Source organism: Lytechinus pictus, chromosome 2 (genome assembly GCF_037042905.1).
Source record: "Lytechinus pictus isolate F3 Inbred chromosome 2, Lp3.0, whole genome shotgun sequence".
Taxonomy (NCBI): Eukaryota; Metazoa; Echinodermata; class Echinoidea; order Temnopleuroida; family Toxopneustidae; genus Lytechinus; species Lytechinus pictus.
The window spans coordinates 65,116,330-65,129,022 of record NC_087246.1 but is presented as its reverse complement, the minus strand read 5'-3'; the positions used below and the strand labels follow the sequence as shown (position 1 = coordinate 65,129,022).

Genomic DNA, 12,693 nt, shown 5'->3' with positions numbered 1-12,693 from the left:
TTCCGACCACCCCGGCCTTGCCAGAGAAAATATATTGTTTCTTTTTATTTTTATTTTTTGAAGTAGAATATGCCCAATAGTTAAAAATAGAAGTGCGTTTATTCAATATCTTAAAGCAATGTCGTGGTGAACACGTGTTGACCATGGCGTGTGCTGAAGGATATCCAACTCGCTTTATTTTTTGTTCTATACCAAACCACATAATTTGTATGCATTAAACCTGAACTTCACATACCCTCAAGCGGTATATACGGTAACACAATCATGATTGTCGAACTATCTCAGCTTCATACAGCTCTATGCCAACCGCTCTCTGAACAACCACATCCCCACTGCAGAATAGTAAAAAAAACTCAAGTTCACCATTCGCACTTGCTGGCGATAAAACTCTTTCAAAGGTAGTACATTGCTAGATGGAAAGGAGATTGGAAAGAAAGATTTTCGACACAACAAAAATCTGCGGCTTTTGTCACGGAATCTACTTCCTGTATACAATTTCTACGATTGAATAAAATAAAATCGACGTCTCTCTGCATTTTGAAGTACCGACCGCAAGCATGAAAATTTGATCTCGGGTTTCAGGTAATTTTCCTGGTTTGCTTCTGCTTTGAGAATACCATGATTTACTGATTTAAGTCAAGTCGTTGGTGAGAAGGCATTCATTATTTTTAATGTTATATTCGATTTGGTAGATAGCAAGGTTGGTTGAAAGGGTTGAATGTAACTTAAGTTTAAACCTGGGTTGTGTCTATAATACCAAATTGACAGTTAAATGAGTACCTCTTCTTTCAAAGTTTTGCCAAACAAAATTACAATTCTCCTCATCTCATGTGAGATGGAATATGTAGAAATAATTTTTACAATTATTTTTCATTTTGTACACAGCTTGCCATGGACTTACAATTAAGCTTCGTTGTACAATTGATTCCATCGGATGCATATTCTATTTTACATGGTCCTGATATACCTCAATATATTCGTTAAAAAAAACATTTAGTTACCTTAAAGTACCGGTCTTCAACCAAGACGGTTATTATTCAAAGACTCGGTTTGTGACAAATAATTTCCATTGTCTTTTATACATCCGGGATTTATTTCCATTTCATGTCATCTGTTTTTTTTCTGTTTCCAAACAAAATGATATGCACTCAAAAACGATAAGCCTATCTTGTCATATAAATTAATTTCTACTATGATGGGAATTATAACTGTGATTATCCACTTCCCTTTTATAAAGGTTTTTGTCTTTTGAAGGGTAAAACATTTCCTAGTTCAATTCTCCCTATCCAATATTAGAGCAATTTGGGCGGTTGGTATCCTGACGCACAAGGTATAATCAGCTACAATATACACTCTTAAAAAGGTTGGGCAAAAAGGCCCAATTCTAACCATCACTGGGCAACATACTGTTCGCACAACTATTGGTTAAATCTGTCTAAATTGGGTAATAAAAACTAATGGGTAAAAAATTTGCTAAATTGAAAAATAATTGCCCATAATATATATATATATATATATATATATCATATATCTACCCAACACAGTGGACAGAATGTTGCCCAACATTTTAAGTGTGTGTGTGTATATACATATATATTATATATAAATATATATATATATATATATATATATATATATATATATATACATGATTAGATAGACTGTTGGTTTCCTTTTCCTTCCATCTGGGTGGAGAATGTAAAATTGCTATATATTTGATCATGATTAATAATGTAATATACAATATTATGCTAGTTTATCAAAAATATTTCAATGGCATGGCTTATGAAGATGATGTAATAGTCCTGCTGTAAACGATCCTGTTTGCGTTTCTTTCTATACCACTTTCATAAGAAGTTCAATTTGTCTTTTGCGTCTGATCATGATTACATTTTGGGAGTTGAAGAGAACTGAATGCGAAATAGAGATTAGAATTACAAGTGTCTTATTGCAGTTTTAGAATAATGCCATCGAAAGTCATTGATTAAACCCTTTTCGTGTATCCCAGTGAATCCACTGAAACATTCACCACAAGCCCATTCTGTATTTGTGACCCTCAACTCGGCATTAGCTATAACAGCTTTGGACTGGACATGCTTTAGCAGACCTATATTGATTCTGATCTCGGCCACCGTTTCTTTCAGTCTATTATGTATTTTGTCCGTGATTGATCGGAGACTGTCTGCTGCCGTGATTATCATCAAAGCAAACCATAAAGCCATTATCACTCTTTTGATGCATTCTTATTTCTATCTCTGCGGACACCCCCTACTGTATGGCATCGGGGTTCAAAGGGGGCTCGAAGTCCGACGGGCAATAATAGAACGCCAAGTGATAATGTCCCCATTCCATCACCTCCTCACTGTGAAAAAGTATTCTTCCATCATTTTCGTAGACAATTTTTAAACTTTTGAAGGATATTTTCATGATTTGTAATGTGAACTGCCTAATAACCTGTTAAAATATCCGAGCCATTTCCCCTAACCACTTAGGTGAAATTACACCTACTCACACCGAATGACACTATCTTATCCCGAACCTGTTCAAAAATTTATAATCCGGCATGTCAGACTAGTCTTCAACTTTGTATCACATTGCGTTTTTATGGACTTGATTTTGCAATCAAATTTTGAACTGTACATTTCATCGAAAGCAAACATTTAATAAAATCTGAAATTAATATATCTCAGGGAATAATTTTCCTGGTATCGCATCGCAATTTGCTCCACATTTTTGAAAGACTGCAATGCGTAAAGTCTTTTGTACAGCATATTTTTTTACATAGGACTGTACATTACTTATTTGAGAGCTTTTCTCTTATGACCAATAATGCTATTCAAATTTGTAAAACAAAGTTATTCCCTGTATCTTTGCCTCTCTTGGAAATCTCACATCACTGACGTAGTGCTATCAGTCACACCAACGAAACCGATTCCTAACCGACAGATGATTGGAAATATAAACGTCATCGAATTGGTCGTTCCAGAGTCCTGTGATTTTGGCGCAAGTCCGGTGCTCATTCCCGACCTTTCGTTCGAGAACGCGAACGCTTATTTACAACGGTAGTTGATTTTGGAAGAGACTTTTTGGCCCGTCGTCATGGTCGTAAAACTCTGTCCTGCAATGCAAATTGTGTGACATGAGATTTTTTTCGTTTCGCATCTGGAACGGAAACATTCAATCTGCGTTCCGTGTGCAAAATTCTGGTTGCTACTATGGTAACAGCGATATATCCGATTTAGGACGACTTTCCAGAGCCACATTTGATTCCGCCCAGAGCTCGAGAGGCCGCCCGGGGGGGGGGGCCACTTCCATTGAAGAGTGGATACCAGGCGCGACCACGCGTAAAAAGGGAAAGAGTGGGCAAGTACGTTACGTATAGGCCTATGTAACGTTATAAGTGTGTCAAAAACGATGTTTAAAATACTGAAAAGGGGATATATTTCCAATACTTTCATAATCTGGAAAAGACTTGCTTCCCTTGTTTAGGTTGATTTTCGAAACCCCATGGTCGCGCCTGGTATCCACTTATCAATGGAAGTGGTCCCCCCGAGAATTTGAATCTAATCCCCCATTTCTTGGGAAAGTAAAACGTAAAGCCCATTACATTGTGTGCTAGAGGCATACCGTTTGTGTAGAAGGAGTAAAAAAAAAAGAAAAAAAACCCGCAAAAACGACTGAAGTTCAGACGAATTTGGCCTACTGCATGCTGTGAACATATCAACGCATGCGAAATGGTTTCGGCTGGAGAGGTGATCTGACCCATGGAATCAATTGCCAGTGATCCACCAATAATCCACATTAAATGCAATATCGATTCGATGGACTGTAATGACCTATATCTAAGCCTTAATTCAGTAACTTTTTCCTCACTCAATACGTACTTGATTTGTTTGAAAAACCACTTTCTTATCCATATGTCATAATCTATACGATGATGACTATCAGTCGTAATGTACATGCATGTATGGTGCGGGTGTCGCGGGAAAGAATTTTGCACACGAAAAGCAGATCTGTAGGGCCTGTAACCCCCCTGTAACACAAAGCTTAGCATTGATTGTAGAGCAGTTTTCTACGTTTGATTCTATTGGCTTTAATGTACAATCAATCTTAAAAACCAAGTGTATGATTAAGCGTCAACTTTTGTGTTAGAGGACCCTAATAATAGCGTCCGTGAGGTTTGCGAAAGGTCCCAATTTTGCAGCACAACGTACCACTGCGTAGAAAACTGATAACGGTACTTTACTTCAAAGTGACTCCTCTCTTGCTTTCAATTGGTTCATTACCCGTATAAAATGCGATGAAGACTCGTAACTAGCCCCATCCCAAGGTGAAAGAGGTTGTGCACAGCATAAAAAACAATTCCTTTGGCAGTGTTGACTGAGCTTCAGACACTACTAAATGAATCTATTGAAGCTCAGATAATAAGCCATGGTATTGCAGTAATCCTTCTGGTTCAAGGTTATCCAGTCCCTCTGTATTAATGCGATATGATTGAATTCTAGACTGTGATGTATTATTACAGATATTACTGAACCAGACTGAAAACGATCATGGTACCATCTATAGGCCACTGGACATATCACTTATTCCACTCACAACTTCTAGTAACGTTTAATTAAGTCCATTAAACAAATACATGTTTCTACTTCTTATTCTTTAAACTTGGTACCTTAAATACGGAACATATTCCTAGAAATGATTATGTTGGTGTGTGTTGTTTTTGCTGAATTTAATTTATTAATAAGATAGGAATTTTGCAGGTCTTTCACAAAAATAATTACCCGATATGTGTCGGTTGTAACTTTACCATTATGGCAACTACCATGGCAACCTTGATTCTGATTGGCTGCTGAGCCCTGTTACCATGGCAGTTGCCATAATGGCAAAGTTACCATAGTTGCAAGTCCTTTATGAAACCGGCCCAAGAGCTTCTGTAAAATTTACACGTTACAATCATGAAGATCGATGACACGGCAAAGCTTTATTAAGGGTCATTGACACTCTGTGTTCTAGGCCACTGATTCCAAGTATTCTTCACCTATTAAGTCCAACTGTACTCCAAACTTAAGTGGGGGAGCTTAAGAATAAAAATAGAGGAGAATGGAATAAACACCTGATTTATTGATTCAAAAAGTTTGTATGTGTACCTGTATATGTTCCATCTACTCTAAAAATAATCTTGATTGAGGTTTTGATTCAGAGTCCTCCAGACAAGTACTCTCGATGCAGATCGGGATGCTAATAGTTAAGGGGATTTATTATCAATCACATTACTCTTAAAAGGATTTTTAAAAGTTACCCAGATATTCTGGACAACAATACACAGCTATTGAAATCATGAGCCGATTTAGCAGGGACCTATTTGTGACAGAGCACGTATCGGGACCGCCTGTACCCGTAGAATATTAAAAAAATGCTATAGGCTATGAACATTGCATAAAAGATACAGAGTGTCTTTAGAATATAACAGTCAAACCTTCCTTTTATCGGCAAGGGAGGAAAAGTACGTCAGACAATGGATGTCATGAGCCATAAATCTATGGTGTCTGAAAGAATACTGACTTTGGTTTTTGAAACATGACTTCTGTCATCGCATTGACACACGCTGCGAAGAAAAGACCTGCCTCTTGTTAGTCCAAAGTGAGCGTCATTACCTACGAATCTAGCTCAATTCCAGATATTGCAACTTCATGGTGATAATTCAGATGGAACATGACTGTGTAGGTTATAGATGTATCATACATGAGTGATTTTAGGTGTCTCCTTAGATGAAATGTTAAGTCCATATCATTTAGGGTTTCACCGAAGAACTGCCAGGAATCTTGGAGAGCCTACCAATAACTGGAACCAATATGGAAAGCTCGTACATTTGTCCCGACATTTGTGTTCCATAGAAATTTATGGTACTTGAAACCAGGAAGTTGGAACTGTAATGGTGGCGCAGTTATCAAATTAAAGATCAAATGAAAGATACCATAATTTCCGTTTTTATTTTTGCGAAGGCCAATTTTATGACACAATTACCTTTCAAAGTATTTGTAAACTCTGACTTTGTATTTACATTCTCTCACAACAAATGTTTTTTTCTTGTTAGTCCTGACCTAACACTTATGATACCGTTTTCCTTTTCTATCTTTCAGGTTTCTGTTCAACCCGACGTGACGCGGCATGATGGAGACACTGTTTCCTTGTCTTATCCTGATGTCTTTATTTCTTGCGAGTGACGTCGCTTCTCAGTTGGTCGACCACTCAACGCCATTGGCCACTGCTCTGCCACCAGAACACCTCATGAGCAGCGAAACTGATAGCGCACTCGTAGCCGCTGAAGCCACGAGGGGTGATGGGGTGGTGGATGAAAGAACTAGCATGGATCGTACACATGAAGCTGCAGAGACGACGATCCCGAACAGGACATTCAAATCGACGTCAGTGCAGAGCGTTAGTAAGGTCCACATGGGTTGGCCCTCAGCTTCTGCAAGTACAAACTTTACTGCTGGGGATGCAATCAAAACGTATTTAGTAGGGTCCAATCCTGCCGAAGGGGACACCATAACTTTGAGTTGTGTTGTGTTGGATCCAACCATCTTGACCGTGTCGTGGTACAGAATAGAGAGGTTGAGTACACATGATATCCTTGCCCCTGCTGCGGATGTTCAACGCATGTCAATATTGCTTGATTCCTCCGACGATGCGCGTCGTGTTTTTAATCTTACCATCGAATATTTGCATAGTGAAGATAGTGGTGAGTACACATGTCGAGGCATTAATCGTCCTGGTGCTGTCGCAACTCTGGACATCACGGTTAGGTACGTACCTGAGTTGCACTATCCAGAGTGCTACTTGAACGGTAAAAGACAAGCTATTGTGATGGAGGGCGATTCTTTAAAATTTGAGTGTAGATCGGAGAAAGGAATCCCTCCATGGCATTTGATTTGGTTTCGACAACTCAATAAAAGCATCGATGTGATAACCACGTCAATTGAGGATCGATCAGAAATGATTTTTAGCGAACACTCAGTCATAGCTACACGCGAATTAACTGGTGCCACGTACATGTGCTCCTTGGTATGTTTATCACATGAGTGCCTCAAGGCTAACAATAATGGCCCAAGAAACTGCAATATCGGGCCCTTGATTGTCAATGAGCGTCCGCAACCCACTACGCCAGAGATCATCACCATCGACCCCGGTATGCCGATCGCCTCCGAGGGTGATGACATCGAGTTCGATTGTTCAACGACGCTCGAGAACGGTAACGCGGTCTGGTTTCCAGTTGGCGGCGAACCACCGCCCGATGACCATATCATTATTTCCGATGGCGGCTCGCACATGTCCATCAGGAATGTGCGGGTCAACGATACCGACTTGATGGCATGCGGGGTTTTCTGCCAGGAGAAACTCGTCACCGTTCGGCATGCCAATTTTGAGATACTTCGTAAACCTACAACTACACCTGAACCAACGACGACAAAAACTACGACGTCGTCATCAACGACGGCATCGCCAGCAGCAGTATTAACTGTCACAGACAGACTAGGAAACGATGCAGGTGATAGGGATAGACGGAAAAATAAAGAGATTCAGGCGCAGAGAAGAGTAAAAATCGGCACACCTTTAGCACTTATTTTCATGCTTGTAATATTAATAGTACTCTTGGTCATTGTTGTGCGACTAAGAAGACATTCATATCAGAGAGCGGCAACAGAGCCACCAGATTTAGGCTATACAGTATGACGGAGAGTGCCTGCAACAACAAATTAAGAAACTGTTATTATTGTCTTTATAAATTGCGAAAGGCCTACTTGGTTGTGAGGGAACCTGCGCAATAATGGTGTGTGAATATGCATTGGACATTGCCGGTTTAAGGAGACGCTTACCAGAAAGATTATTAAAACGAACTTCAGAATATTTTGAAACGTATTAAAAACATGTTTGGAAACTTATCTGAACTGTGCTTTTGCTTACGATTTACATTTCAACATTATCTTGAATTCTTGATACCATTTAATCATAACTCGGTTTTAACCTCGATGCATACAAGACTGTAATTCAACAGAATCAAGAATGTTTAATTAGAAGTCATCACCATCAACTGATATTTCATTCAAGTATTTACTCACATGTATGTCTCAATTAGAGACAATCCATTTATTAACTCAAGTTTTTTCTACCTTACAGCCACAATAATTATGAAAAATTAGTCGGAGATGATAGTTGAATTCACATCTATTCTGGAATGACAAGCCCTTTATTTCCTCGCGTTTTAGAATATCACGAATTTCCAACTTGCAAAACATCGAAATTGAATTTCTTGTATGAATAGAAATCACAAATCAAATTTCTAATACCACAACCTCAATTCTTTAATGTCATAAATGGTACTTCGTGGTGTCATTTACTAGAACCAAAAATCTCGAAATTTGAATTTCTCTGATTCAGGGCCACGTGACATTATAGCTACTACCAATAATCATGATAATAACCATCAATTTTATTCGTGTTTCTGGTTTTCCGTAGAATAATACCATACAGTTGACATTAATTGTACAATATAAACTATGTCTTATGTTCCATTTAAGGTACAAGAGCGAGAAGTTTCATATATCAGTTGTGTTGATGACATACAGTAAAATGATCCGATATTTGTATCGCTAATGTCACTCGCAGTATGTGGTTTAACAGGATTTGGCAATTTGTATATGTCATATACACTGCCTTTTATATTGTTTTATCTTACCCAATTATATTTATCTTGCCATGAACATTATAAAGATTTGTGTTCTTATCACCATGGGAACGGGAAGTAACTATCCATATTGTTTATTCAGTATTCAAAAAATAGAATACCCTTGTTTTTTTAACAGTATTGGTATCATGTATGATAAGGGTTCATAAATTACATTCATGGTCCTGCATCTTAAAGAAAGAAGTGTTACGTGATCTTATATTCCTGGCTGCTTTTTTATTTGTAATGCACGAAAATTACAGGCGTCATATTCAAACATCGAAATTTGACGAAATTTTTTTAATAATTATTTTTACTCAAATAGGATATGAATATGACTTTTTACACTAAATATTTACAAAGTTTTTATTTTGTCTATTCACTGGGGAAAATTGACGTAACAGTTGGTTTTATGACATTCAACTGTAACATGCCATGACAACTCTTTATAGGCAATGACTTTTATCGTGTATATGGCTGAAATGTAAATATCAAGATATTTTTTATCGGTATATCCCTCTCTCTCTTTCAAGAAAACTACGGTTGTAGCTACCAGTATATCTTTACCTGCTAAGGCAACCAGGATTATATTAATCAACCGTTAACATTTTACATCCATCATAATAAATAAAATAGTAACTATTGTTTGAAGAAAAAAAACAGTGCGAATGGATCCATAAATTCGTATTAATATCTGTGCTTGCATATTGGAAATTGCTCTGTGAATATACAATCAATGTGGTGTACAATCTGTTATCATTTATTACATTTAGTGTTTTCATTCCTTGAAAATCCCCTTAAAATTTTGCTTATATGTTTTCCAGTCCTTATATCTGCCAACCAGGGACAGTTGTACAAGGGGGTCGACGACAACGACCCTTGTTATTTTTAAAGAAGTGAGAGTTAAAAGAATAAGAAACAGACGTGAAAAGGAAGAGTATCAAAATATATTATGTTGTTGTTATTTTGAATAGGCAAACTAGTCAGTTTTGACTATCGTTGCCTTGTTAATTTTGCTTTCCTATTTTTTCCAAAAACATAATTTCTTTGTTGAATCTATAGAAAAAGTAAAGAAAAGAGAGGAAAGAAAAGTTCTTAGGAAATCGTGCAAGATTTTATCATGATTATAATATCTTGTTTTATTCAGTTATTGAACGAAAATGACGTAATCTTTAGATCGTGTTGCCCCTCCCCCACTGCTGCCAACTGTAAACTATTTTAAAAATGACTATACACACTTATAAAAAACAAATAATGCATGAAAAAAGAAAGGTGCTGCAACTCAGGAAATTTTTTTATAGATTTAAAAGAAACTTGATTTTAATTGGCTGTTGTGACCATGGATTGGTTATGATTGGATGACAAAGGTTATAGTACTTTTATACAACATAAAGCAATACACAGGATGATTTAAACTAGCTAGCCATTCGTACTTCGGTATACTCTGGCTAAAAAGTTCAGGTGTGAAAGAGTCCCTTTAAGATATTAGTCACTCTCGGCCATTTCAGATGTTGATTTAGAATCATTCATTTTGATAGTAATTCACTCTTAACATTTGCATCGCTCAAATTCAATAGCATTTTAATAGGGGATTAAGCCCCCCGTCTCGCTCTATTTTTCTTCTTCGCGATTTAAGGTCCACAGTTCAACTCTTTAATTCTCAATCTTTGAGATTGTGATTTATGGCGTTTTCATTTTACCAATAGCGGAAAATACAAATGTACAATATAATTATTATGCCCTTCAGCATTGTAAATACGAGTTCCTATGACTCGATAAAATTACATCATTATGTTAACTTGGAAATCGTTTAATAATCTACGAGCAAGTCGCTCAAAAATGAGTTTTACGATTTATATTCATCTCGCTCGGTGAATATTTATAAATGACTACAAAGTGCTATCTAAATTGCATGTATTATTTTTTGTATATGTTCATACAATGACATGGATCTGTATAGTATTTATCTTATATTTATTATCAAACTAAAAGTACCATTATGTATATAATATGAATTATAATGTCAAATATTATGGCGACGGTGTATTTGCGAAGCAAATAGACTCTGTCGCGCGCACGCACCAAGTGATAAAAAATGTATAACAAAATATATTTTAATACAAAGAAATTATCTGTTTACAGTGTGATCTCTGTGCAGCTGTGGAATAGTGTTACGTGTGTTGTAGGCCAAACCTGCGTTCAGAAAACAAACATGATTGAATATAAGTATGAATCCTGTAGAAAAAGAGGAAGAAGAAGAAGAAACAAGAGGGAGTGGTAGTGTGTCTGCGTGATGTGAAAGACCAAGATAATGATTATGCAAGAACTGAAGAAGAAACAAAAAGTGGGATATCTCAAGAAAAACTGAGTGGATCGAGAGTCATAATGACGCCTTGCCAAGAGACACAAGGCCGCGGGGGAAGATTCGAACATACGACCCCGATCACAAGGCAAGAGTCGGAATCAATACACAAAAGTTCCACATGGAGCATATCATGCATGTATATATTTTTTTTAATCCCACATTTGGAAACCTCTCTTAAAATACAAACCATTCCACCCATTTTCAAAACCTAATGTTTTATCGAAAATTCTGGCAAAAAAAAATATCAGTGTACGTATTCCAGATCCTACATTCCAAGTTTAGAATAAATAGAACCGTAGGTCCATGATAGAACTGACTTTGTGGTAGGCTCGGTCGCTTCGCTCTTTCGCTTAGAATATTCATTAGAACATTTTACGTAGACCCCCCCCCCCCCTTCGAACACAAAACATGGATATTGCCATTAAACCATTCGCTAGACGGCGTAGAGTATAATGGGTATATACCACAGTTGCTTTTGTGTCTGGTTAATTAGACCGAACCCTCAACTTTTTATATAGCTTGTCAGCACTGAAAAACTATTATTATCTGACAGTATATATAGATTTTTCGCAACTGCAACGGGAACGTAGTCAAGAATACATTAAATGTGTCGAAAATGCCCGTCAAATTACAAAGAAAAGCTGGGGAGTCTTTGTAAAAAAAATGGTTTTGTCTTTAGTTCAGAGCTGATGAAAATGGCAAATACGTCATTTGCCCAGAGTCTAGCGTCCCGTTTCATAAAGACTTGTTATAATAACAAAAGCAAGATTTCTATAACAAATTAACTATCAGCCAATCAGATTGAATTATTTCAGTAGTTTATAACTGTTATTGTCAAATTTTTATTGTAACAAGTTTTGTGAAACGGACCCCATGGCTAAACTGCTGTTTTGATTCCCCAATTTTCGACAAAGACTTTCTTGGTTGTGCTTTGTCATGATGGACAACATACTTTCTGTGCTCTTGAATCCGTCGCGCGTCGTTGAAGCGAAAGCTCCCTCATAGTCTTTATCGTCAACTCATACATGTGATTTTAATGACAATGTCGATGTCTTTCATGAAAATGGTGGTCGGATCAGGATATGAATTCATGAATTATTAGACGCCACCACCGATGAAAAGGGAAAATCTTCACCGAATCCCATTTCGATTAGCCTGTTATTGTAGAATTGTGTTAAATGACACAATCGCAGAAGAAAATATATTTTTTTGAAATGCTGCAGATTTTCATCGCGTCTCCTTATGCGTCAAAATAGCCCAGTCTTTTTTATGGCTTAAGAGCTTACATGTCCAACTGAAATAAGACTTGAATTGTCCAATTCTGAAACGAAATGCATCCGGGACGAAACTCTTGATTATTAACACCCAGGAAAGTAAGTTCACTTTCAAACTTACTAAAGCAGTCACTGTCAACATGTTCAAGGTTAATAGAAGAGAATTTGATATTCAAAAACATAAGAAACGGGGACGTGCTTTTGCGTGTTTTTATTTTTCAGTCCTCTCTTTTGCTGGTATTCATTTGATATCGCTTCATTCTTTGTGAAGTAATGTCACAATAACTCATCATGCTCATGGCGACACTTAAAGCTATGAAGTAACC

General features: G+C 37.2%; 1 protein-coding gene across 1 annotated transcript; it reads left to right on the top strand.

Annotated features, from left to right (window-relative positions):
* The first annotated feature begins 6,117 nt into the window (after nucleotides 1-6,117).
* Nucleotides 6,118-10,856, top strand: LOC129253788 (cell adhesion molecule 1-like). The gene has a single exon (XM_054892215.2). It carries the CDS (start codon nucleotides 6,172-6,174, stop codon nucleotides 7,735-7,737), a length of 1,566 nt encoding a protein of 521 aa, XP_054748190.2. The 5' UTR covers nucleotides 6,118-6,171; the 3' UTR covers nucleotides 7,738-10,856.
* The last annotated feature ends 1,837 nt before the right edge of the window (nucleotides 10,857-12,693 follow it).